The 23,831-nt window shown below is 44.6% G+C and overlaps 1 protein-coding gene across 3 annotated transcripts in view; it reads right to left on the minus strand.

Annotated features, from left to right (window-relative positions):
• Positions 1-343: 343 nt before the first annotated feature.
• The window catches only part of USP2 (ubiquitin specific peptidase 2), a 128,157-nt gene continuing 104,669 nt past the window's right edge, over positions 344-23,831 (minus strand). For all 3 annotated transcript variants that reach the window (XM_040425048.1, XM_040425054.1, XM_040425061.1), the window contains 7 exons: positions 17,194-17,258; positions 11,781-11,884; positions 8,739-8,819; positions 5,828-5,906; positions 4,176-4,283; positions 2,069-2,189; positions 344-1,227 (listed from right to left, as the gene is read on the minus strand). In XM_040425048.1, coding sequence (XP_040280982.1) covers positions 1,140-1,227; positions 2,069-2,189; positions 4,176-4,283; positions 5,828-5,906; positions 8,739-8,819; positions 11,781-11,884; positions 17,194-17,258 — 646 coding nt within the window. In that variant the 3' untranslated portion in view covers positions 344-1,139. The remainder of the gene's footprint in view (positions 1,228-2,068; positions 2,190-4,175; positions 4,284-5,827; positions 5,907-8,738; positions 8,820-11,780; positions 11,885-17,193; positions 17,259-23,831) is intronic.

Raw genomic sequence — 23,831 nt, forward strand, 5'->3', positions numbered from 1 at the left:
GTGTAAAGTAGGACACTGCTGGTAAATCTGCCTTAACGTGCCTGGAGGACAACTAACGTATCTTATAACAATAGATTTCCTGTCCAATAAAGTGATCTTCATATCAGTAGCTCCAGATATTTGACCTTAAATACATAATAAATTGTGATTCGTTTCCATCGAATCACGCTTCAGAATAAATATGACCGCACACTTCATTGTGCCTGTCGATGAATAAACATACAAAAAAAAAAGTTGCAAAAAATAAAAAATAATCCAGTTTTGTCTTCAGTCCATCTATATAACACTGTTGTGGAGACAACTCTCAAGCAGTGCATAAATCATTTTGTTCGTATGCCGCCCCCCCCCCCCCCCCCCCACAGCTTCGTCTGATGGGAACCCTAGGCACCATCAAACCCTCAGTATGGAGTGACGTTACGAATGGTCACGGAAAACCAAGTAGCAAGTTCCATCTCATATGACTGCGATACGTCCTGAGCTGAGGACTCTGGTGGATACATTAAACACACATCACTTCAAATTAGCATTAATATTTACAGCGGTGACCTCTGGATCTGATATCTCTCAATATAGAGACCCCTTCCCCATTGTGGTTCTTGAAATGTAGTTTTTTTTTCCTCACTGAAGCGCCACCATTGAGTTAACACACACTCTTCTTGTAAAAACCAGAGGATGTCTCACGTTAACGAGATGTTCATCACATAAAGAAGCTTTCCTGAGAATAATACAATTATGATCGGTCCTTGATATCTATGATGAATCCTGTCCTAACACCACCCAAATAGAGCAGCAGCAATATGGTGTCTGGAGCAGCATCACTGGGCAAAACCAGAAGAGGCAGAGAGACGCTGGCTGGACAGGATACCCAGCGATAACACATCACAGAGATTACCGAGTAGCCAATGCAACTTTATCGCGTCTTGATTCTGAAATCTTTCTTGCTTTGATATCCGTCCACGGTCACGAGGACCCGGTTTAAGGCAACAATCCTAGTTCTTTTTGGCTGCGCAGGTAAGGCAGCTGGTGAGTGAATGTAATGCTGGTGTTTCTCACTACAATATGCAATTGTAGGTTTATGTGGGAGCCTCCTTGTAGGCGTCACTGGTGATCGCGAGAGTCTCTTCTCTCCGGGCGGCAGGCTACATTCTGGAGGACGGTCCCGATAGCTCATAGAATAGGACGTAAGCGTCGCTGCTCCTGACATGGCTGGAAGACATTGCTGTGACTCTGAAGAAACAAAGACAAAAAGGTATGTGGTTTCACAGAAATTATATAATAAAAATAAAAAATAAAGTGACAAAACTTGGCCACTAAGAGACACTAATGCACGGATTAAAAGGGAGTCTGTCACCACAATTTGCCCTTATAGACCACTTACATAGCACTGTAGCATAACTATAGATCAGTCAAACGGTACCTTTATCTTTTTGTCTGGATGTTCACCAGCGGCAAAAACAGAGTTTTATTCATATGTAAATGAGGGCTCGCAAGTGCCCAGGGGCGGCGTTCGGGCTGTAAGTGCCCAGGCCGCTCTGCCTTCTTCTCACATAACCCCTCCCCAGCCTGTTGCTTGGCCCGCCCTGTAAGCCTCTTACGTCATCCAGTGTACTGGCCGATATCCCGCCGGCGCATGTGCACTGTGATGACCATTGTGGGCAGCAGCATCATTCCATGCAGTGCGCATGCGCGGGCGGGATATCGGCCAGTACACTGGATGACGTAAGAGGCTTACAGGGCGGGCCAAGCAACAGGCTGGGGAGGGTTATGCGAGAAGGAAGAGCAGCCTGGGCACTTGCAGCCCAAACGCCGCCCCTGGGCACTTGTGAGCCCTCATTTATATATGAATAAAACTCTGTTTTTGCCGCTGGTGAACATCCAGACAAAAAGGTACCGTTTGACTGATCTATAGTTATGCTACAGTGCTATGCAAGTAGTCTATAAGGGCAAATTGTGGTGACAGACTCCCCTTAATAAAGCTATCCACGGTACCGTGGCACAGCGTGCTACATACGGCATGTAAAGTAAATCTGGCAATATTTCTAGACAAGTACTGTAGCTTAATAATTACCTGGAGTCGTTAAAAGTGTACCATTCTCCATTGTTTGGGTTCTTGCAGTAAGCTGTATAATGTCCTCCCATGGTAGTACCCGAGTGATTGGATACAGCATACAAATTATAGGTAGTGTGAGCTGCGAAGAGACAGAACGAGAAATGTGTAAAATGAAGAAATTCAGCCGTCTATTTGTTATACAGATTGTATATAAAACTCCATATCTTTTTACTCGTGTGCAGGAAAACAGCAGTGTTATAATGTACCAGCAAATGGAATCTGCAGAGGAAACTGACCTGCGGTGCAGGTTTTAAGTCTACGGAATGTCAATTTATGCTGTCGATTTCCACAGGGTGAAGTCCATGGCGAATTGCAGCAAAACTGTAATAATTCCAGCAGAGGAATTTCCAAACTGTTTGACCATTACCCCGCAGACATGTATGCTTGGTTTGTCCGGGCATGCATGCGTTTTTAATAAGAAGAGGAGAGTAAGCCGCTGCCAGACACCTCTCCTGGTTGAGCCAAGAATTGGGCATTATAAATTTCAGCATGCTCGCTCCTTCCTTCACCTGACATCTGCTAGGGGAAAGACAGTTGGCCCTCACACGCAAGACAGTCGGCCTGTGCCACAGAAATCAGTGGGTTTGGGCAACTTTTCTGTTAGGCCTCTTGCACACAACCATATGCCCTCAGTGATATACGCTCCGTGAGCGGGCCATATGTCCCGGAGCAGCATTGAACGTGCGCACGGGAGCACACAGCATTATAGATTACAATGATGCTGTGCACGTCGGGCCGCCCGCAGGATTATAATGATCTTGAGTGCGGGACAATAGTCCTGCAGGCGGCCCGACGAGCACAGAGTCATTGTAATCTATGATGCTGTGAACTTCTGTGCGCACGATCAATGCCACTGCGGGACATATGGCCCGCTCACAGACAGTATGTCACACGGTCGTGTGCAAGAGGCCTTATGTGTATGGGGGACTTAAAGGAGTTTTGTAGTAATAATTCTATTTTAAGTAATGGCTGCAGCATGCCTCCTGAAAAAGAAGATTCATACTTACCTGCTCCACGGTGCTCCTGGCCTCCACTGTCTCTGGACTATTTTCTTCCAGTGGTGCATGGTCAAATGCACAGCTCCAGCAAATGACTGGCATCAGCGGTGATGTGGCCACAAGTAGCACGTCACCACTGAAGTTAGTCATTGACTGGAGGAAGATCGTGACAGCACCAGAGCAAGCGTGGAGCGGGTAGCCTGCAGCCATTACATAAAATCACTATTACCGGAAAACCCTTTTAAGACTATCCAGAAAAAGGCAGGGCACAGGAATAGAAAAGCAGACATCAGGGTCTGCAGCTGCTGCATGATAGACCCTGGACAGGTCAACAGTGGACAAATGGCCACCACCAATAATGTAAAAAAGAGATTCCAGCATACTACAGTATTCGTCAACAGGTGCGGACTGGGAACAAAGTGGCTAGATTTTCTTTCTGTATTTTTTTTTTTTTTTAAGTGGCCCTATGTTGTAGGTGGGTCCAAATTGACAGAAGGCAAAATACTGCCACAGTAGAAGCAAATACCACAGGGCAGCACAAAATACAGCTACTCCTGCCACAGTATTCAACTGTATCTCTGTCCTGAGGATGGCAATATAGTTGAACTCAGGAGGGCACCTACAGCCACCGGCCAAGTGCATAAGCACCTGATGCTCCTGGCATTAATTCATTCTGAGAGTATCAGACTATCATGTATCCAACCGACTGTAAGGAGGGCATGGGTGGCCCCCAGGGCAATGGCACACCGGGAAATTTCCAGTCCGCCCCCGTTTGTCATAATCTTTGTATATTCTCATTAGGGATAAGCAAAGTCGATTCGCATAAAACTTTGTTCTAATACTGTACGGATCAAGCGCTCCGTACAGTATTAGAATGTATTGGCTCCTATGAGCCGAAGTTATTACTTCGCGAAGTCTCGCGAGACTTCGCATAATAACTTCATAAATCTATTTCTACTGTAAAAAACCATGTTTCATCCGAAGTCGATTCGCTTATCCCCAATTGTCATCTGAAGTAAACACGTACGTAGTGTCATCTGCGACAAGAATACATGAAAGGCACTTACTGCTTGGTTCTGAGGAGAATTCGCGCAGGTCTAAATCTCTCAGTGGGAAATTCACAAACGTGGAAAGTTTGCTGCTTCTGATGCGACCTTCCGAGAACCTTTTCAGATCTGACGGGTGTAAGGGTTAAGGAAGGAACTCGTGAAAAGGTAAAAGGGCAAGACAGTGGCCTCCAGGTAAATGGGAGACGGTAGAAAACTGGGTCATGGGTTAATCTGTTCATAGGTCTAATTGCTGTGTTTGAGACTGAATGCTGAATCATCCCCTGTACTTACAGCTTGTGACCTGCAATCTGTTTTAATCCTATGTGTGGCTCATACGAAAATGATTCTTATGTGGGTCAGTTTGATGAATTCCTGCAGAGTTTTTGGACTTGTGGAAACACAATGGGGAATGCACAGGATAAATCTTGAAGATCAAGATATGAGGAGCAGATAATGGACAGCAAAGAAGGTCTTGTGAAACCAGAAATTTTGCATGGGGCGGTATTGGAAGATTGGGGCAGAGGCGTATGGAGGGGACAGGTTGTGTACGGCCATGTAGGTCATGGTCAGTATTCAGAAATCCACTTTCTGTGCTAGTAATTGCGGAAGTAATGGCAGAGAGGAGAGGTGGTAAAGGAAGGAAGGTAAATTGACAGGACGGCTTGGAGGGGCACAACACTGTTGATAGAAGGCCACAGGGGAGGATGTGGCGGTAGTCTAGGCAGTAGATGAGGGTATGTACAAGCATTACTGTTGACATCAGGTTGAGTAAGAGCAGATGGCAGAAATGCATTGAGGTGGAGGAGGACGAATGTGTGGTCTGAAGGACAAGGACAGAGTAAGGGCTCATGCCCACGACCGTTGGCCCGCATACAGTGGGTTCGCAAAACACAGGGCACTGGCCATGTGCATTCCGCATCACGGATGCGGACCCATTCACTTGAATGGGTCCGCAAATCCGGAGATGCGGTGCAGAACAGAAGCACTACAGAGCGCTTCCATGGGGTTCCGTTCCGCAAAATAGAAGTGAATGCAGTACTTTTTTGCAGTGCTGAGCATCGGATGCGGATCGCGGACCCCTTTCAAGTGAATGGTTCAGTGATCCGCATGCGGCTGCCCCACGGTCGTGCCCGTGCACTGAGTGCTTGTGGGCATGAGCCCTAAATGTTATCCTGAGGAAGTGAACACATGAGACTGGGGAAAGTGTGAAGCCAATAGTGGTGACTGATAGTTCTGGTAAAGGGGTTGAATGGGATGGGGGGTAAAGATTATATTATGCTGATATTTGATTGGACAGTCAGATCACAAAGAGCGACTATTGCTCCAATAGCTCCAGCCCTTCCTTGGATTATATGGTTGTCAATTGCTACTCCTTCCCCCCCTCACAATAACAGCTGAACATGAGGGGTTTCTAAGGGCTCGTGCACACGACCATGATTGGCCTGGGAAACAAAGTCTGTGTTTCAGCTGCATCTCCCAGGCCGACTAAGACTCCCCTGATCCGAACCGACTGCATCATAGTAATTTATGATACAGTCAATCTCAATCCTATGATGGGACTATTGTAGTGTACTTGGAAATCTGAAAAGATTTCGGAATATTTAGAGGGTAGAGCCAGGGACAGGAATCAGGGCCAATAAGCTCACACATTTTTTCCATGGAAAGGATACGTAGCACAAGGATCTTGGGGAATTTCTGGACGGTGAACTTCTTGGTACATCTTCGTCGAGCTTTACACCTACAGCAGGTCTGAGAAAGGAAATGGAGGAGTTTAGAGATGGTGGTACAAGATGTTGATGTGCATACATATTCCTTTGCCTTGGTCTCACTTTACACAATCCAGGGTCACTTATATTCACATTTTAATGTGCATAACATTTTAGTTGTAAATGTCAGACTGAATTCAAAAAGCAGTCTTAGACCTCTTTCACACGGGCATTGCGGGAAAATGTGCGGGTGCGTTACGGGAACACCCGCGATTTTTCCGCGCGAGTGCAAAACATTGTAATGCGTTTTGCACTCACGTGAGAAAAATCACACATGTTTGGTACCCAAACCCGAACTTCTTCACAGAAGTTCGGGCTTGGGATCGGTGTTCTGTAGATTGTATTATTTTCCCTTATAACATGGTTATAAGGGAAAATAGCATTCTGAATACAGAATGCATAGTAAACTAGCGCTGGAGGAGTTACATTTTTTTTTAACTCCCCTTAGTCCACTTGATCGCGTAGCCCAGCATCTCCTTCTGTCTCCTTTGCTGAACAGGACCTGTGGTGAGCATTCATTACAGGTAAAGGACCTTTGGTGACGTCACTCCGGTCATCACATGATCCATCACCATGGTAAAAGATCATGTGATGGATCATGTGATGACCGGAGTGACGTCACCAAAGGTCCTTTACCTGTAATGAATGCTCACCACAGGTCCTGTTCAGCAAAGGAGACAGAAGGAAATGCCGGGCTACGCGATCAAGTGGACTAAGGGGAGTTAAATTTTTTTTAACCCCTCCAGCGCTAGTTTACTATGCATTCTGTATTCATAACCATGTTATAAGAGAAAATAATAATGATCGGGTCTCCATCCCGATCGTCTCCTAGCAACCGTGCGTGAAAATCGCACCGCATCCGCACTTGCTTGTGGATGCTTGCGATTTTCACGCAACCCCATTCACTTCTATGGGGCCTGCGTTGCGTGAAAAACGTTGAATATAGAGCATGCTGCGATTTTCACGCAACGCACAAGTGATGCGTGAAAATCAGTGCTCATCTGAACAGCCCCATAGAAATGAATGGGTCGGGATTCAGTGCGGGTGCAATACGTTCACCTACCGCATTGCACCCGCGCGGAAATCTCGCCCGTGTGAACGCAGTCTTAAGGTTGTCTGGTCTAGGAGCCGACCAACCTAATTGTTGGAACCTGTGACCAATAAAAAAAAACAAAAAAAAAAAAAAAACACTCCCCTGTTACTGGCCATCAGTGGCTTGGTATTGTAACCACTGAGGCCAATCACTAGTCTCCACGGTCACTGCCATTGACGTGCTGTTCTAGGACAAGTGTTTACTGAGGCCAGTGACTGGCGGCAGTGGTCACAGGCCCAAGCAACTTCTGCCCAGGTGGGGACCTGAAAGAGGCTGGGGGATGAAGCCACAGTGCGGGAAGGGTGGGACTGCAGACAGTTTTTTTTCTGGCTGCAGGTTCCAAGGATTGGGTTGTTCACCTCCAAGGCTGGACAACCCCTTTAAAACGACTCTGTAGTGATGTTCAGACACTTACAAGTGGTCTGTAAATGACGGCAGATACGTATAAGGCTACTTTCACACTAGCATTTTCAATTCCGCTATTGAGATCTGCCATAGGATCTCAATAACGGATGAAAACGCTTCAGTTTTGTCCCCATTCATTGTCAATGGGGACAAAACTGAACTGAACGAAACTCACCAAAATGCATTCCATTCCGTTTGGTTGCATCCTCATCACGGACACAACAGAAAACTGATCCGTCTCCCATTGACTTTCAATGGTGTTTATGTCGGATCCGTCATGGCTATATAAGACATCATACAACCAGATCCGTTCATGACGGATGAATGAGGTTGTATTTTAACTGAAACTTTTTTTTTTTTTGCAGATCCATGACGGATCCTCAAAAAACGTTAGTGTGAAGGTAGCCTTACATAAATAGACTGAGTAGCAAAAGTAATTACTATACTGAGGGCTCGGCACATGGCTGATATGTGTAATATGGACCCAAATATGGTGGCAATGAATTCCTGTTGAGGCATGTACTGTATCAGTCAATTTCAATATAACGCCTGTTAGGTTCAATTTCTATCGCCTCTCCCATACACATGCATGCTCAGGAAAATAAGTTGCTGCCTTCTCTTCCCCGACATCTGGGGGGGGGGGGGGGGACAGCTGGGAAGCCATATACACATTAGATGGTCGATTGGTTCCTCTAAAATTATTGGTAGCATGTTTGGCAACATTCATCTAATGTGTATGGACAACCTAAGGGGTTGTCCGGCCATATATATTGATGACTTATCCTCTGGATAGGTCATCAATATCTGACCAGCGGGGCCCGACACACGGCACCCCCGTAATCAGCTGTTTGACAAGGAGACGGCATAGTGTAATTACAAGTACTCGTTCCACTCACTTGAATGCAGCGGGTACTGGTATTAGACTGCACTTCTGAGACAAAGTGCAATGTAATAGACAGAAAGTGGCGCTCGCATTGAGTGCAGCCTTCTGTTCAAGCAGCTGATTGGGACCTCTACCAATCAGATATTGATGACGTATCCTGAGGATAGGCCATCAATATTAACGGCTGGACAACCCCTTTAAGACTGTAGAGGCCATCACAGTCAGGGCAGTAATACCTACTGTGTCCTCCAGAACGCCTGCACACAAGGCTGACATTCGCTTTATGCTGAGGATCCTTTCAGCCATGTCATGTGGATTTGTTGCGTTTCCATGAAGCATATGCTTCTTTGTACGAACATCTTTTTACACTTGACATCCATCAGGCACTACATCTAAATGCAACCGTTCAGAGGACCATTACAAGAGACACTTACTGGCTTCTCCTCCCCATCTAAAACATCTTCCTTGGTGAAGAGACGAATGCAGTCCATGAGGGAAACCTCAGGAACACTTTTCTGTATAAGAAAGATGCATAGAAAAGACATTCAGAGGAGCGTGATTGATTGAATGTACAGAGACAATAGGGTAAAATGTGATTAAAGAGAATAGGTCACCATGAATAAACAGCCTTGAACTATTATAATGTACGGATAGTCCAAGGATGTAATTATCCCCTTCACTCCCCCGCAGAAAGCCATCGTATTGTAATGTATCCCCTGGACTCTGAAGCTGGATTTACACGGGACGGTTCTGCAGCAGATTGTCAGGAAGGAAGCGTTCCATCCCGACAGCCAGCTGCTCACTCAGTGAAGGAGACCGCACATTTACATGCGGTCCCTCGTCCTCATACAGACTCATGGTTTCTGGGCAGCAGATCGCTGTTTAGACCACACAATCTGCTGCCCAGAAACTATGATGGGTGGTGCCTACAGGATCACCTGATGAACGACTGTTTTGCTTGCGTTTCGGTCGTTTCCGATGATCTGGACGGTTATTGGCTTATGTAAATACAGCTTTCAGATGCCTTGTTAGCCTACACATGAGCCCATTTGAGCGAGTTCAGAGATAATAATGACATCACTGGAATCTATGTTTTTCTGTCCATCTATACTACATAGGTACTGTATGAGCCGTCCTAGCAAACAGTCTGACTTTTATAAGCAGAATATTTTGCAGTTTTCCGTGTAGCTTTCAGAAAGCAAAATCTAGTGCTTGCTCTGACACTGGCTGACATGTTACATGTGCACTTGGTAGCTGAAGACATCTGTGTTGGTCCCATGTCCCATATGTGTCCGCATTGCTGAGAAACATGATGTTTTACTATATGGAATTGAGCCTCTAGGAGCAACGAGGGTGCTGCCCTAACACTTAAAGGCTCTGCTCTCTCTGCAACTGCCGCGGCCTCTGCACTTTGATTGACAAGATCGGGCAGTGTAGACGTCATCACACCGAGTTCTGCCAAAGTGGAAAGGGTGCGGCAGATGCAGACAGAGCAGCGTTCATGCAACAGGTCAGCCAGGTTCAAAAAGGTACAAATCTGTTGACAGACGCCCTTTAATTACTTTGAAAGTCAATTACACACACACACACACACACCTGATGATGCCCTATGTAAGGGGACAGGTTTGATCTCTGCTCTAATGACATAAAAGTTAAATGCATTCACAATTTTAATTCCCAAGGCTCTTCTGAACCGACTACATTTAAGAAAAAAAAATATAAAAAAATGTAAAAAAAAAATTTGGACACGTCAGTGACATGTCAGACATTTCAGTCCAGGTTCTGAGACCTCTGTCATTTGTTAAAACCAAGGGACACGAGTTCCCAGCTACATGGCATGCCTCTTTGCCTTTGACTGGCTCTCAGCGAGAGCTGTGTGCTGTGCGTGGGCTCAGAGAGGCAACAGAGACCCCCACCGATCACTAGAGGATGGGATCTGAGCCGCCCATTCCTCCTCTAGGCACATGATAACGTGGAGAAGTTTACATGGAGTGGAGATCATACTTGCTGATCCACTGAAAGTCTATAGGACTAAAAGGAAACAAGCTCCATCAGTCCCACAGACATTGAATCGTGGTGGGTGGTAGGGGCGGTGTGTCTGCTGATGGTTGGTGTCCCCACAGCTGTGTCTATGAATGTGTATGCTATTAGGCTGCTCAAGAGTAATATTGTGTTGGGACTTGTTGTTAGCATTCCCGGTCGGGGGTGCAGGCACTTGTCTCTATTACACAGCTCGGCATTGTGCCCTCTGAGATGGAGGGTTATTGATGGATGCTGGGTGTAGGATTCGGGCAGTGTTTGTTACTTCACCATGATGGTTATAATTTGATGTTATTGCCTTTGTGTCCTTCCCAGTTCAGTGTAATCAGGGGACACACATTGATTCCATATTCTCTCCTGCATAATCTGTCCCTTATGGGTTTTATTGTTTCTATAATGTAATTATGGTATATAGTCAAATTTGATATTTTGAATAAGTGTGCTCTCGAACTGGTGTTTGTTGTTGCATTATCACACATTATTGGCTGCAATTTGTTTAATGTTAGAGTTGAGACATTGAATCGTTCAGCAGGACACGTGTGTGACCATCACTCCATTTAAACAGAAAAGGGGCACCTAGACCCCCGTTCCAGTGAACATGGTGGTCGTATAGTTATCGACTATACTGTGGAAAGGGGGAAAAATGTTTCCTTGGGATACTCTATTAAACCACCGAGCAGTCTCTCGTGGACAGTCATATCTCGGTGTGGTTGAAAAAGCTCAGGAATGAACTCTCCAACTAACCAGTTATTATGTAATGGGTATGATTAAGCTGATGTCACAGTTGGGTGGTTCACATTGTGGCCGGATTTTCCAGGTATGCCGGTGCAATTTCCGTAGGAGAATTAGATTTTTATATGGTTATATATTTTGATAATTGCTAGGAGATTAAAAAGGGAAATATCAAAAAACTGTATTGTGCTAAAGTTTGGTTGGTCTATGAAGGTGGCTGTCTTGAACAATGTCACAAGTTAAATCCACTATTTACTGATCGATTGCTGCAGAGATCAATGACCTGTGGCCTGGTCTGGGCTTCCATTGAAGATCCAATCAGATCTGCCATATGGCAAGAATGACTCAGCTTCAGTGTGCCTTTGTGAGGGTATCTATTCGGTGCCCTAATAGTAAAGGACATGTTTGGTGGAGTTTTCTAGGAATCCTTAGGATAGGTTTTTAACATCTGGTCTGACACCTAGCACCCCTGCTATTCACCTGGTTGAAAGGGTAGCAATGCTGCGGCCTCCTCCTAGGCCAGTGACGTCACAATTCGTCATTTTTATGACGCATTCAAGTGAAAGGACCTGGGCTGCAACACTAAGCACAACCACTATATGAGCTGTGCGGAGGCCGCAGCACCTCTTCAAACATCTGATCAATGGCACTGCCAAACCCCATAGATCAGATCACCCCTTTAACACAATGTATTTTAATACTACCTTAGCAATGGGCAGAGACAGGTCCCAGAAGGGGTCAAATACAGTTGAACAATATCCGCATTCAGTACATGTCAGGGAGCTCTTCAACTGCCCCACAAACAGCTCTGTAAGAAGATGGAAACATGCGGCAATCAGGGAGTAATCACATGAAATAAGAAAACATTGGCAAACAGCACAAATGTCAAAGGACATAGGTAAAAACCCAGCAAAACAGCTACTGTATACCAAGACCTGACCGCAGAACTAATTTGCCCGTACAGGCTACACGCTATTCCTCCCATCCATAAACCTCCTTCACATTAAAGAGGTGTGCTGCTGCTGATTTCACCATCAGGACTCGTGTCAAACACTTCGACGCATAGAAAGTGTCGGCAGATAAGAACCATTTGGCCCATCTAGTCGGCCCAATATATCTGAATCCTATTAATAGCCCCTGGCCCTATCTTATATGAAGGATGGCCTTATGCCTTTCCCATGGATGCTCAAACCCCTTCACTGTATTTGCAGCTACCACTTCTGCAGGAAGGCTATTCCATGCATCCACTACTCTCTCAGTAAAGTAATACTTCCTGATATTACTTTTAAACCTTTGCCCCTCTAATTTAAAACGATGTCCTCTTGTAGGAGTTTTTCTTCTTTTAAATATTCTTTCCTCTTTTACCTTGTGGATTCCCTTTATGTATTTAAAAGTTTCTATCATATCCCCTCTGTCTCGTCTTTCTTCCAAGCTATACATGTTAAGGTCCTTTAATCTTTCCTGGTAAGTTTTATCCTGCAATCCATGTACCAGTTTAGTAGCTCTTCTCTGAACTCTCTCCAAAGTATCAATATCCTTCTGGAGATATGGTCTCCAGTACTGAGCACAATACTCCAAATGAGGTCTCACTAGTGCTCTGTAGAGCGGCATGAGCACCTCCCTCTTTCTACTGGTAATGCCTCTCCCTATACACCCAAGCATTCTGCTAGCATTTCCTGCTGCTCTATGACATTGTCTGCCTACCTTTAAGTCTTCTGAAATAATGATCCCTAAATCCCTTTCCTCAGATACTGAGGTTAGGACTGTATCACTGATTTTATATTCAGCTCTTGGGTTTTTACGTCCCAGGTGCATTATCTTGCACTTAACATTAAATTTTAGTTGCCAGATTTTTGACCATTCCTCTAGTTTTCCTAAATCCTTTTCCATTCGGTGTATCCCTCCAGGAACATCAACCCTGTTACAAATCTTTGTGTCATCAGCAAAAAGACACACCTTACCATTGAAGCCTTCTGCAATTTCGCTGATAAAGATATTAAACAATATGGGTCCCAGAACAGATCCCTGAGGTACCCCACTGGTAACAAGACCTTGGTCTGAATATACTCCATTGACTACAACTATGTCTACTGCACCTCCGCCATCTATTATTTTAGTCACCCAATTAAAAAAAAAAAATCTATAAGATTAGTTTGACATGATCTCCCTGAAGTAAACCCATGCTGTTTTTCATCTTTCAATTCATGGGATTTTAGATGTTCCACAATCCTCTCCTTAAGTATGGTTTCCATTATTTCCCCACTATTGATGTCAGTCTTACTGGCCTATAGTTGCCCGATTCCTCCCTACTACTTTACAAGATCCGGCACATGCCCAATACAATCCTATGGGCATCGGCCTCCGTCTCATCTTCAGCACTAGTATTAACCCCTTCTGAGGTGTAAGAGAGCAGCGCTCTGAAGCGCTGGTCTGAACAGTGCCCGGCGCATGCGTATAACGCAGAGGCTGTAGCGGCCTCTAAGATGCAGACTGAACGCAGGCGCGATGTGATCCCGGCCAGTGAAGGTGCCGGGAGCATGCGCTGAAGATGAGACGGAGGCCGATGCCCATAGGATTGTATTGGGCATGCGCCGGATCTTGTGAAGTTAGGACAGTAGTAGCCGCCCAGAGAAGTGAATATTGATAAGCTGGGCGGCGCTTCAAAACGGCAGTTGGGGGCGGCTGGCTGGGCAGAAGTGGAGATGAAACACCGCCCCTGGGGCAGAATCAAGACGATTCAACCAGGTTATAAAACTTCAGTTTACTGTATTTATAAGGTGGACAGGGGGTATACTTATATGCTTTTAATACACTTTAGAAGACCTGTACTGTCATATATATACCTAAATATGCTTATTGGGCCTGTCAGTGTCCCTTAAGGCTGAAAGTGTTTATGCTGCAATTCTTTTTTGGCCACCAGATGGAAGGCCAGGATAAGAAATGAGCAGAGTTGACTGTAAATGGCAAATATAAAATCCCTGATAAACCAAAATAAAAAAAAATATATAATTAATACACTCATATGAGGCACAAAATGATCACAAATTATTATTTTTTTAATCTCTCTCTCTCACAAAACGCCCATACTTTTAAAATAGAAAAAAAATAAATTCCAATACAGCGAATAGCGTAGCGGAAAAAGGGTCAAAATGGCCGATTTGCCATTTTTTCATTACTTTTTTTTTGGGTAAGAAGCAATCAAAAAGTCACACACTCCAAAAATGGTATCAATAGAAAGTACAGATTGTTCCGCAAAAAATGAGCATCTAAACAGCTCAATAGACATAAGTATAAAAAGGTTATGGGGGTCAGAATATGGGGATGTAAAAAAAATAAAAATAATAATTCTCAAAGTTAAAATAAATTTTTTACACTATTTAGACATAAAAAACCTATACGTATGGGGCATAGTTGTAATCGTACTGACCCGGAGAATGAAGGGCATGGGTCAGTTTTGCTCCCGCTTCTCACTACATTTTATGCCATAATTAATGGTGGCATTAGAAAGTTCAACATTTTTATAGAGCAGATTGTTACGGACGTGGTAATACCCAATATGTATACTTTTTCTTATTTAGGTTTTACACAATAGCATTTTTGAAACCAAACAAAATGATGTTTTAGTGTCTCCATAGTCTGAGAGCCATAGCTTTTTAATTAGGTAGGGTCTAATTTTTTGTGGGATGAGGTGACTGTTAGATTGGTACTATTTTGGGGGGGGGCATATGCCTTTTTGATCGCTTGGTGTTGCAATTTTTGTGAAGTAAGGTGACCAAAATTTTTTATTTTGCCACGGTTTTTATTAAAAAAATTTTATGGTGTTCAGCTGAGGGGTTAGGTCATGTGATATTTTTATATAGAGCTGGTTGTTACGGACGCGGCAATACCCAATATGTTTACTTTTTTAAATTTATTTCACTGTAACACAATAGCATATTTGAAACAAAAAAAAATAAAAAAAAATAAAAATGAAGGATTAGTGTCTCCACGTTCTAGGAGCTATAGTTTAATTTTTTTAATCAATTTTCTTATGTAGGGGCTCATTTTTTGCGGGATGAGGTGACGGTTTTATTGGTACATACGCCTTTTTGATCGCTTGGTGTTGCACTTTTTGTGTTCATCGGACTGGGTGGATCATGTGATATATTTATAGAGTCGGTCGTTACGGACACAGTGATACCTAATATGTGTAGTTTATTATTTTCATTTTTTAATCTCTTATAAATGAATGGATATAGGAAAAGGCAATTTTATTTTTAATTTACATTTTTATCTATTTTTTTTATTTTCACACTTTATCAAGTCCCACTTGGATCTTGAAGATCCAGTGGGGCTGATGGCTGTACTATACTTTGCATTGCAAAGTATAATACTATCAGGTTTTACACTGATAGATGCCTTTTGCAAGGCGTCCGGTTGCCATGGCAACTATCGGGCCGCTGCCATCTCAGCGCGGCAGCCCGATGGTTGAGAGAGGAAGCCCCCTCCCTCTGTTAAACCCTTGGATGCCGCTGATAGCAGCATTTAAGGGGTTACAGCAGAGTGTCAGCATACAGCTGACACTCGCTGCCGATGGTGGCGGCACAGGAACAGAGCCGCCGCCATCAGATACAGAAGGGGGACCGCATAAGGGGGCACAGACGAGGGGACACAGATGGGCAGGAGACATGGATAGGGGCAGAGGCCATGGATAGGGGCAGGCAGGCCGGCTGGCACCTACACAGTGCATAGCTGGCAAAGCTGAAGGCAGGGCGCACACATATCAGGGGCTTTGAGGATATGGTACCTGATTTCAGGCTCTGATCTGCAGATCAGAGCCTGACACCAGCATTTTAACACTGCCGCGATCTGATTGGTTAGTCTGCACACACACACTAACCAAAATCGGAGCATTCATCAGCAAGGGACCACTGATTGGTCCCTTGCCGGCATTATTGGACTGTATGCTGTCCGTGACAGCAGCAGTGCAGGGGCAGAAGCTTTAATTCAAGCGCTTTACAGCGCTTGGATTAAAGAGGTGCCATAACGTTTATATACGTGCTAGCTGCACGGGGCATGTGCAATTAGCACGTATATAGCCATATGGCAGTCGTGAAGGGGTTAAACTGAATTAAATCCCTGATATGAGACAAAATACACCATATGCACAAATGTTGCATTTTCCTATTGAAAGCAAAGGGAAGTGTATTGTAAGCAGCTTTGTCGCTGATTTTGGTTTGGAATATGACAAAAAAAAAAAAAAAAAAAAAAACACATTCTGTGTGAGCGGCAAGAAAAAAAAGGATTTACAAGTTTTGAAGAAAAGGCAAATAAAAGCACAATGCAAATATCCTTAGCACGAACAATTAAAGAGGACCTTTCACTAGATTAAAAAATCTAAACTAACTATACAGACATACAGCGGCGCCCAGGGATCTCCCTGCACTTACTATTATCCCTGGGCGCCGCTCCGTTCTCCCGCTATAGCCTCCGGTATCTTCACATGTTAGGCTCCACCCAGTGGAACCTGACGGCGTCTCATTCTCCCAGGCTGTAGCGCTCGCCAATCGCAGCGCTCAGCTCATAGCCTGAGAGGTTTTTTTTTGCTCTCAGGCTATGAGCTGAGCGCTGCGATTGGCCAGCGCTACAGCATGGGAGAAAGACGCCAGCAGGTTCCACTGGGTGGAGCCTAACACGTGAAGATACCAGAGGCTATAGCGGGAGAACGGAGCGGCGCCCAGGGATAACAGTAAGTGCAGGGAGATCCCTGGGCGCCGCTCTACATGTCTGTATAGTTAGTTTAGATTTTTTTAATCTAGTGAAAGGTCCTCTTTAAGAACTAAACTACATTATTCACTCAGAAGTATTTAAAAAAAAATAAAAAAATAAATAAATAACCCGTTGCAGACGGAGAACACAGACAATTTTTATTATGTCTGTATGTCCACTTAGGATACAGATCTGGCAACCACTGAGGCACCTGTCTCCAGGTCCTTGAGACAGACCAGAATAGTGCATGCCCGTCAGTGGTGTGAAGTGGCAGCACCTTCTCCTATGGATGCGTGTGCTGTCCACTAAACACACAGATGTAAATTATGTTCATGTGAATAAGGCAAGATGTCCATTATTTCAACTTACCCACAATTCTGCTGTCTTCCCGCTCCAGGTACCTCTTCCACATTTGCTTGCCTTTCTCTGAATCACTTGGGAGAAAAAATTAAAATATATATATAAAAATGACATAGAAACAAAATCAAGAAGAAAAAAAAATAAAAAATAAATAAATAAAAAAACACAAATGTGAACATGGCCTAACTCTTAAAGGGGTGATGCAGCAAGTTAAAAAATAAGAGCACTGCTGGTGTCCCCATACCGTATTAATGACACTCAGCTTTCACGGTGAGCTGTGGCTGCCCGCTCTGCCCCGCGGTGACAGGACTATAAGATTCCGACATTCAATGCTGCAGCGAGACCTCCTGTCTGCCAATCATGTGATCTCTCCTCCATGTTGCCCTGCCCCCACAAAATGCTGCACCGCTAGACAAGACAATGCGATCTTCCGGTCAGGTGACCGCAGGGCAGAAGTGGGAGCCGCAGCCCAAACTAAAGGGGTAATCATTTAGTTTGCGCCACAAACATGTTGTTAAAAAGCTGCAAACTGTGTGTCTGCAACTTTTTAAATTAAACTTTTGAAAAAAAGTGGCGTTTTTTTATGCCGCCCTCGCTACTTTTCTGTCAGCCATAGTGACAAATTTATCTTCATATATGCCAGTTTTTTGGTGGAAGTGAAGCCAGAAATTTACGGCATCTCTGAGCGGATATATATATATATATCTAGGCTCAGGGACTCCCAGAGCATGCGCCTAACATAACGAGGCGTGCGCCTCAAATTATGTAGGTGCCTCCTACAGCAGCACAGGGGATATCAAGAAAAGCAGAAAGCGCTGGTTTTGATAAATCTCACCGTAAGGCCTCTTGCACAGGAACGTGTGCTCCCCGTGGCCGTGCTGCGGCAGCCGCAGCGGATCGCGGACCCATTCACTTTAATGTGTCCGCGATTCGGACGTTCCGCAAAAAGATAGGACATGTTCTATCTTTTTGCGGAACGGAAGTATGGGACGAAACCCCACAGAAGCACTCTGTAGTGCTTCCGCTCCATTCCGCATCTCCGGACCCACTGAAGTGAATTGGTCCGCATCTGTGATGTGGAATGCACACGGAACGGCGCCCGTGTATTGCGGATCCGCAAATGCGGTCCACTTCTATTAGGAGAACAAAAATAGCGTCTTATTTTTTTTTTTTAACCAACTGCACAACCCCTTTAACTGCAACAGAAATAGCTCCACCGTCACACTGACATAACATTAAAACGAACGATGGCCGTACCCTCACGGCAGACCACAACACACAATATTGGGGGCAACGACTCAAAAAAGCAGCCTCAATTCATTACTTTTTACTAACAGAACTCCTATATTTCTATGATGCCGAGTTCGGGTCAGGAAACTCGCGGTCAGGCTGATCGTCTTATTGTGGGTGGACAAGCATACCCGTAATACGCTCATGTAAGATTCCTTCAACCTATATGATCAGCTCAAGGGCCCATTTCCATGGGCCGATGCACTGGGCGATGAATGATTAAATACAGTTCTACTGCAGTAAACATACTAAGGAATAATCCCCTCCGTATGGGAATGAATGATCGCTATTGTGATTGATCTCTTGTCAGCAGCACATCCCTGTTAAGATGCCGCAATGAAAGATGCAAATCACCCAATGAAATTTGCATTTGCCTGTTCGTCGAGTGCTCAGCGGTACTTTTACACAGGGAAATTTTTGGGAAACCTCAGCCCTACAAATGTGTTATGTAAGAACAAGTCACAAGAGGCTTCCAGTTTGGGGAACTGCCCAGTAATCTATATGTAAATGCACTGAGATACCAAAGAGAATATGAAGGCTCTGAGCGTGGAAGAGAAGGCTCGTAGTCTCTGCCGTATGATGAAACTGACTTCTTGTGCATTTGCTCAGTAGAATGAAACGGCGGAGAGCTGACATATGCAATTATATAAGAACGAGCGATTACAGTTACATAATGAAAACAAAATCAGTATGGATGCTAGTAGGCAGGGAAATGACGAGCCTGGCAGGACTCCAGGTATTTGTGGTGTTGTGAAAGCTGAATTTCTGGTTACGCTTTGCATACACCACAATTTCTATGAGGCCAGCTTGCCCTTGGCAGGGGTATCGCATAAGAGAATCACAAACGGGAGTGGAAAAATACGAAGCCTGGGAATAAGCTCCCTGCCTGCGCAATGCACTAATGCAGATTTCAGTCTCCTTTTCATATGGTTTATTATTACTGCAGCAGCGTGCCAGAAATATCAGACGTGTCGGGGATCATCTCCGTCACATCAGAACTTGATACTTAGGATTTATTTCTGCAAAATGTATTCAGGAAACTGGGCCAACGCCTGAGGTGTATTCACGTTTGCAGACTCCGTCATAATCTCGACAAGAAATAGTGAGGTCTTGCAAAATGTGACCAAAGCAAGTGTGGATACAACGTAAGGCTACTTTCACACTCGCGTTTTTTGCGGATCAGTCATGGATCTTCAAAGATGCTTCCATTACAATAATACAACCGCATGCATCCGTCATGAACGGATCCGGTTGTATTATCGGTAACATAGCCAAGACGGATCCGTCATGAACTCCATTGAAAGTCAATGGTGGACACATCAGTTTTCTATTGTGTCAGAGAAAACAGATCCGTCCCCATTGACTTACATTGTGTGCGAGGACGGATCCGTTTGGCTCAGTTTCGTCAGACGGACACCAAAACGTTTTGGTGTCAGCCTCCAATTCTGAACGGATCCTTATCCATTCAGAACGCATTCGGGCAAAACCGATCCGTTTTGGACCGCTTGTGAGAGCCCTGGACGGATCTCCCTAACGGAAAGCCAAAAAGTTTGTGTGAAAGTAGCCTAAGGACTCACGCACCCGGCCAGATTACATACACACAAAGTGGCACAAAAGTATACGCGGACTGCACTACTTCTTTCTAAGGGCATGAGCCCTGAGGACGTGTATTTAAAGGGAATGTATCACCTATACTATTTTTTACTTAGATACATATAAGGCTAGTTTTACACGAGTGGTAAGAAATCCGACAGGCTGTAGTTAACGGGGCTGGTGGGCACTCAGGTACTGTCCGGCAATGCTGGATCCATAGAGCTCCGGCCCGCTGCCAGATCTCCTACCGCTAGTGTGAAACTAGCCTTATTTTATCATATCCTTTTATTTGTTGATTCTAGGTTTTTTCATTCTAATTTCTGTACATGATTAAGGGGGTGAGCGTTTCTTCCCTACAATGCTGTTAACAGTATTTATAGTTATGCTTTAAAGCCTGTAATATAATAGGTGAAACTCCAAAAATTAAAATAACGTGCAAAGTTCATTATTTTCAGTAATGCAACTTAAAAGATGAAACTAATATATGAGATATCTCGCTTTGCATGTAATGAGTCTATTTTAAGCCTTTGTTAGAATTTGGATGATTATGGCTTACAGATTATGAAACCCCAAAGTCACAATTTTAAGGTACCCTTTGCTCAGGGGGTATGGATTAATTAGCTGACGAGAGTGTGACACTTTAAGCCTAGAATATTGAACCTTTTCACAAAATTCTAATTTTAAGCTGCATTAAAGCAATTACTTTTAATTTGCATTACTGAAATAAATGGACTTTTGCACGATATTAACTGCTCAAAAAAATAAAGGGAACACAAAAATAACATCCTAGATCTAAATTAAATATTCTTCTGAAATACTTTGTTCTTTACATAGTTGAATGTGCTGACAACAAAATCACACAAAAATAAAACAATGGAAATAAAAATTTTCAACCCATGGAGGTCTGGATTTGGAGTCACACTCAAAATTTAAGTGGAAAAACACACTACAGGTTGATCCAACTTTGATGTAATGTCCTTAAAACAAGTCAAAATGAGGCTCAGTAGTGTGTGTGGCCTCCACGTGCCTGTATGACCTCCCTACAACGCCTGTGCATGCTCCTGATGAGGTGGTGGACGGTCTCCTGAGGAATCTCCTCCCAGACCTGGACTAAAGCATCTGCCAACTCCTGGACAGTCTGTGGTGAAACGTGACGTTGGTAGATAGAGCGAGACATGATGTCCCAGATGTGCTCAATTGGATTCAGGTCTGGGGAACGGGCGGGCCAGTCCATAGCATCAATGCCTTTGTCTTGCAGGAACTGCTGACACACTCCAGCCACATGAGGTCTAGCATTGTCTTGCATTAGGAGGAACCCAGGGCCAACCGCACCAGCATATGGTCTCACAAGGGGTCTGAGGATCTCATCTCGGTACCTAATGGCAGTCAGGCTACCTCTGGCGAGCACATGGAGGGCTGTGCGGCCCTCCAAAGAAATGCCACCCCACACCATTACTGACCCAATGCCAAACCGGTCATGCTGGAGGATGCTGCAGGCAGCAGAACATTCTCCACAGCGTCTCAAGACTCTGTCACGTCTGTCACATGTGCTCAGTGTGAACCTGCTTTCATCTGTGAAGAGCACAGGGCGCCAGTGGCGAATTTGCCAATCTTGGTGTTCTCTGGCAAATGCCAAACGTCTTGCACGGTGTTGGGCTGTAAGCACAACCCCCACCTGTGGACGTCGGGCCCTCATATCACTCTGTTTCTGACCGTTTGAGCAGACACATGCACATTTGTGGCCTGCTGGAGGTCATTTTGCAGGGCTCGGGCAGTGCTCCTCCTGTTCCTCCTTGCACAAAGGCGGAGGTAGCGGTCCTGCTGCTGGGTTGTTGCCCTCCTACGGCCTCCTCCACGTCTCCTGATGTACTGGCCTGTCTCCTGGTAGCGCCTCCATGCTCTGGAAACCTACGCTGACAGACACCGCAAACCTTCTTGCCACAGCTCGCATTGATGTGCCATCCTGGATAAGCTGCACTACCTGAGCCACTTGTGTGGGTTGTAGACTCAGTCTCATGCTACCACTAGAGTGAAAGCACCGCCAGCATTCAAAAGTGACCAAAACATCAGCCAGGAAGCATAGGAACTGAGAAGTGGTCAGGTCACCACCTGCAGAACAGCTCCTTTATTGGGGGTGTCTTGCTAATTGCCTATAATTTCCACCTGTTGTCTATCCCATTTGCACAACAGCATGTGAAATTGATTGTCACTCAGTGTTGCTTCCTAAGTGGACAGTTTGATTTCACAGAAGTGTGATTGACTTGGAGTTACATTGTGTTGTTTAAGTGTTCCCTTTATTTTTTTGAGCAGTGTATATACACACACACACACACACACACACACACACACATACACAGTGCTGCCCATAATTATTTATACCCCTGGCAAATTTTGACTTTGTCTGCATCAGAGAGCCCAGATTCACCAGGATGGCCTTGGTGGTGATCCTTGGATTCTTTTTCACCTCTCTAACTATCCTCCTGGCCAGCACAGGTGTCACTTTTAGCTTCCGACCACGTCCTCTGAGATTTTCCACAGTGCGGAACATCTTGTATTTTTTGCTCAAATGAAAATAAAAAGGTGAGAAATGTTTTTTTCCTCTTGTACAGTCGTGGCCAAAAGTTTTGAGAATTACATAAATATTGGAAATTGGAAAAGTTGCTGCTTAAGTTTTTATTATAGCAATTTGCATATACCCCAGAATGTTATGAAGAGTGATCAGATGAATTGCATAGTCCTTCTTTGCCATGAAAATTAACTTAATCTCAAAAAAACCTTTCCACTGCATTTCATTGCTGTCATTAAAAGGACCTGCTGAGATCATTTCAGTAATCGTCTTGTTAACTCAGGTGAGAATGTTGATGAGCACAAGGCTGGAGATCATTGTCAGGCTGATTGGGTTAAAATGGCAGACTTGACATGTTAAAAGGAGGGTGATGCTTGAAATCATTGTTCTTCCATTGTTAACCATGGTGACCTGCAAAGAAACACGTGCAGCCATCATTGCATTGCATAAACATGGCTTCACAGGCAAGGATATTGTGGCTACTAAGATTGAGGTGCAATCAACAATTTATAAGATCATCAAGAATTTCAAGGAAAGGAGGTTCAATTCTTGTTAAGAAGGCTTCAGGGCGTCCAAGAAAGTCCAGCAAGCGCCAGGATCGTCTCCTAAAGAGGATTCAGCTGCGGGATCGGAGTGCCACCAGTGCAGAGCTTGCTCGGGAATGGCAGCAGGCAGGTGTGAGCGCATCTGCACACACAGTGAGGCGAAGACTTTTGGAAGATGGCCTGGTGTCAAGAAGGGCAGCAAAGAAGCCACTTCTCTCAAAAAAAACATCAGGGACAGATTGATCTTCTGCAGAAAGTATGGTGAATGGACTGCTGAGGACTGGGGCAAAGTCATTCTCCGATGAAGCCTCTTTCCGATTATTTGGGGCATCTGGAAAAAGGCTTGTCAGGAGAAGAAAAGGTGAGCGCTACCATCAGTCCTGTGTCATGACAACAGTAAAGCATCCTGAGACCATTCATGTGTGGGGTTGCTTCTCATCCAAGGGAGTGGGCTCACTCACAATTTTGCCCAAAAACACAGCCATGAATAAAGAATGGTACCAAAACACCCTCCAACAGCAACTTCTTCCAACAATCCAACAACAGTTTGGTGAAGAACAATGCATTTTCCAGCACGATGGAGCTCCGTGCCATAAGGCAAAAGTGATAACTAAGTGGCTCGGGGACCAAAACGTTGACATTTTGGGTCCATG

Source organism: Bufo bufo, chromosome 1, assembly GCF_905171765.1.
Source record: "Bufo bufo chromosome 1, aBufBuf1.1, whole genome shotgun sequence".
NCBI lineage: Eukaryota > Metazoa > Chordata > Amphibia > Anura > Bufonidae > Bufo > Bufo bufo.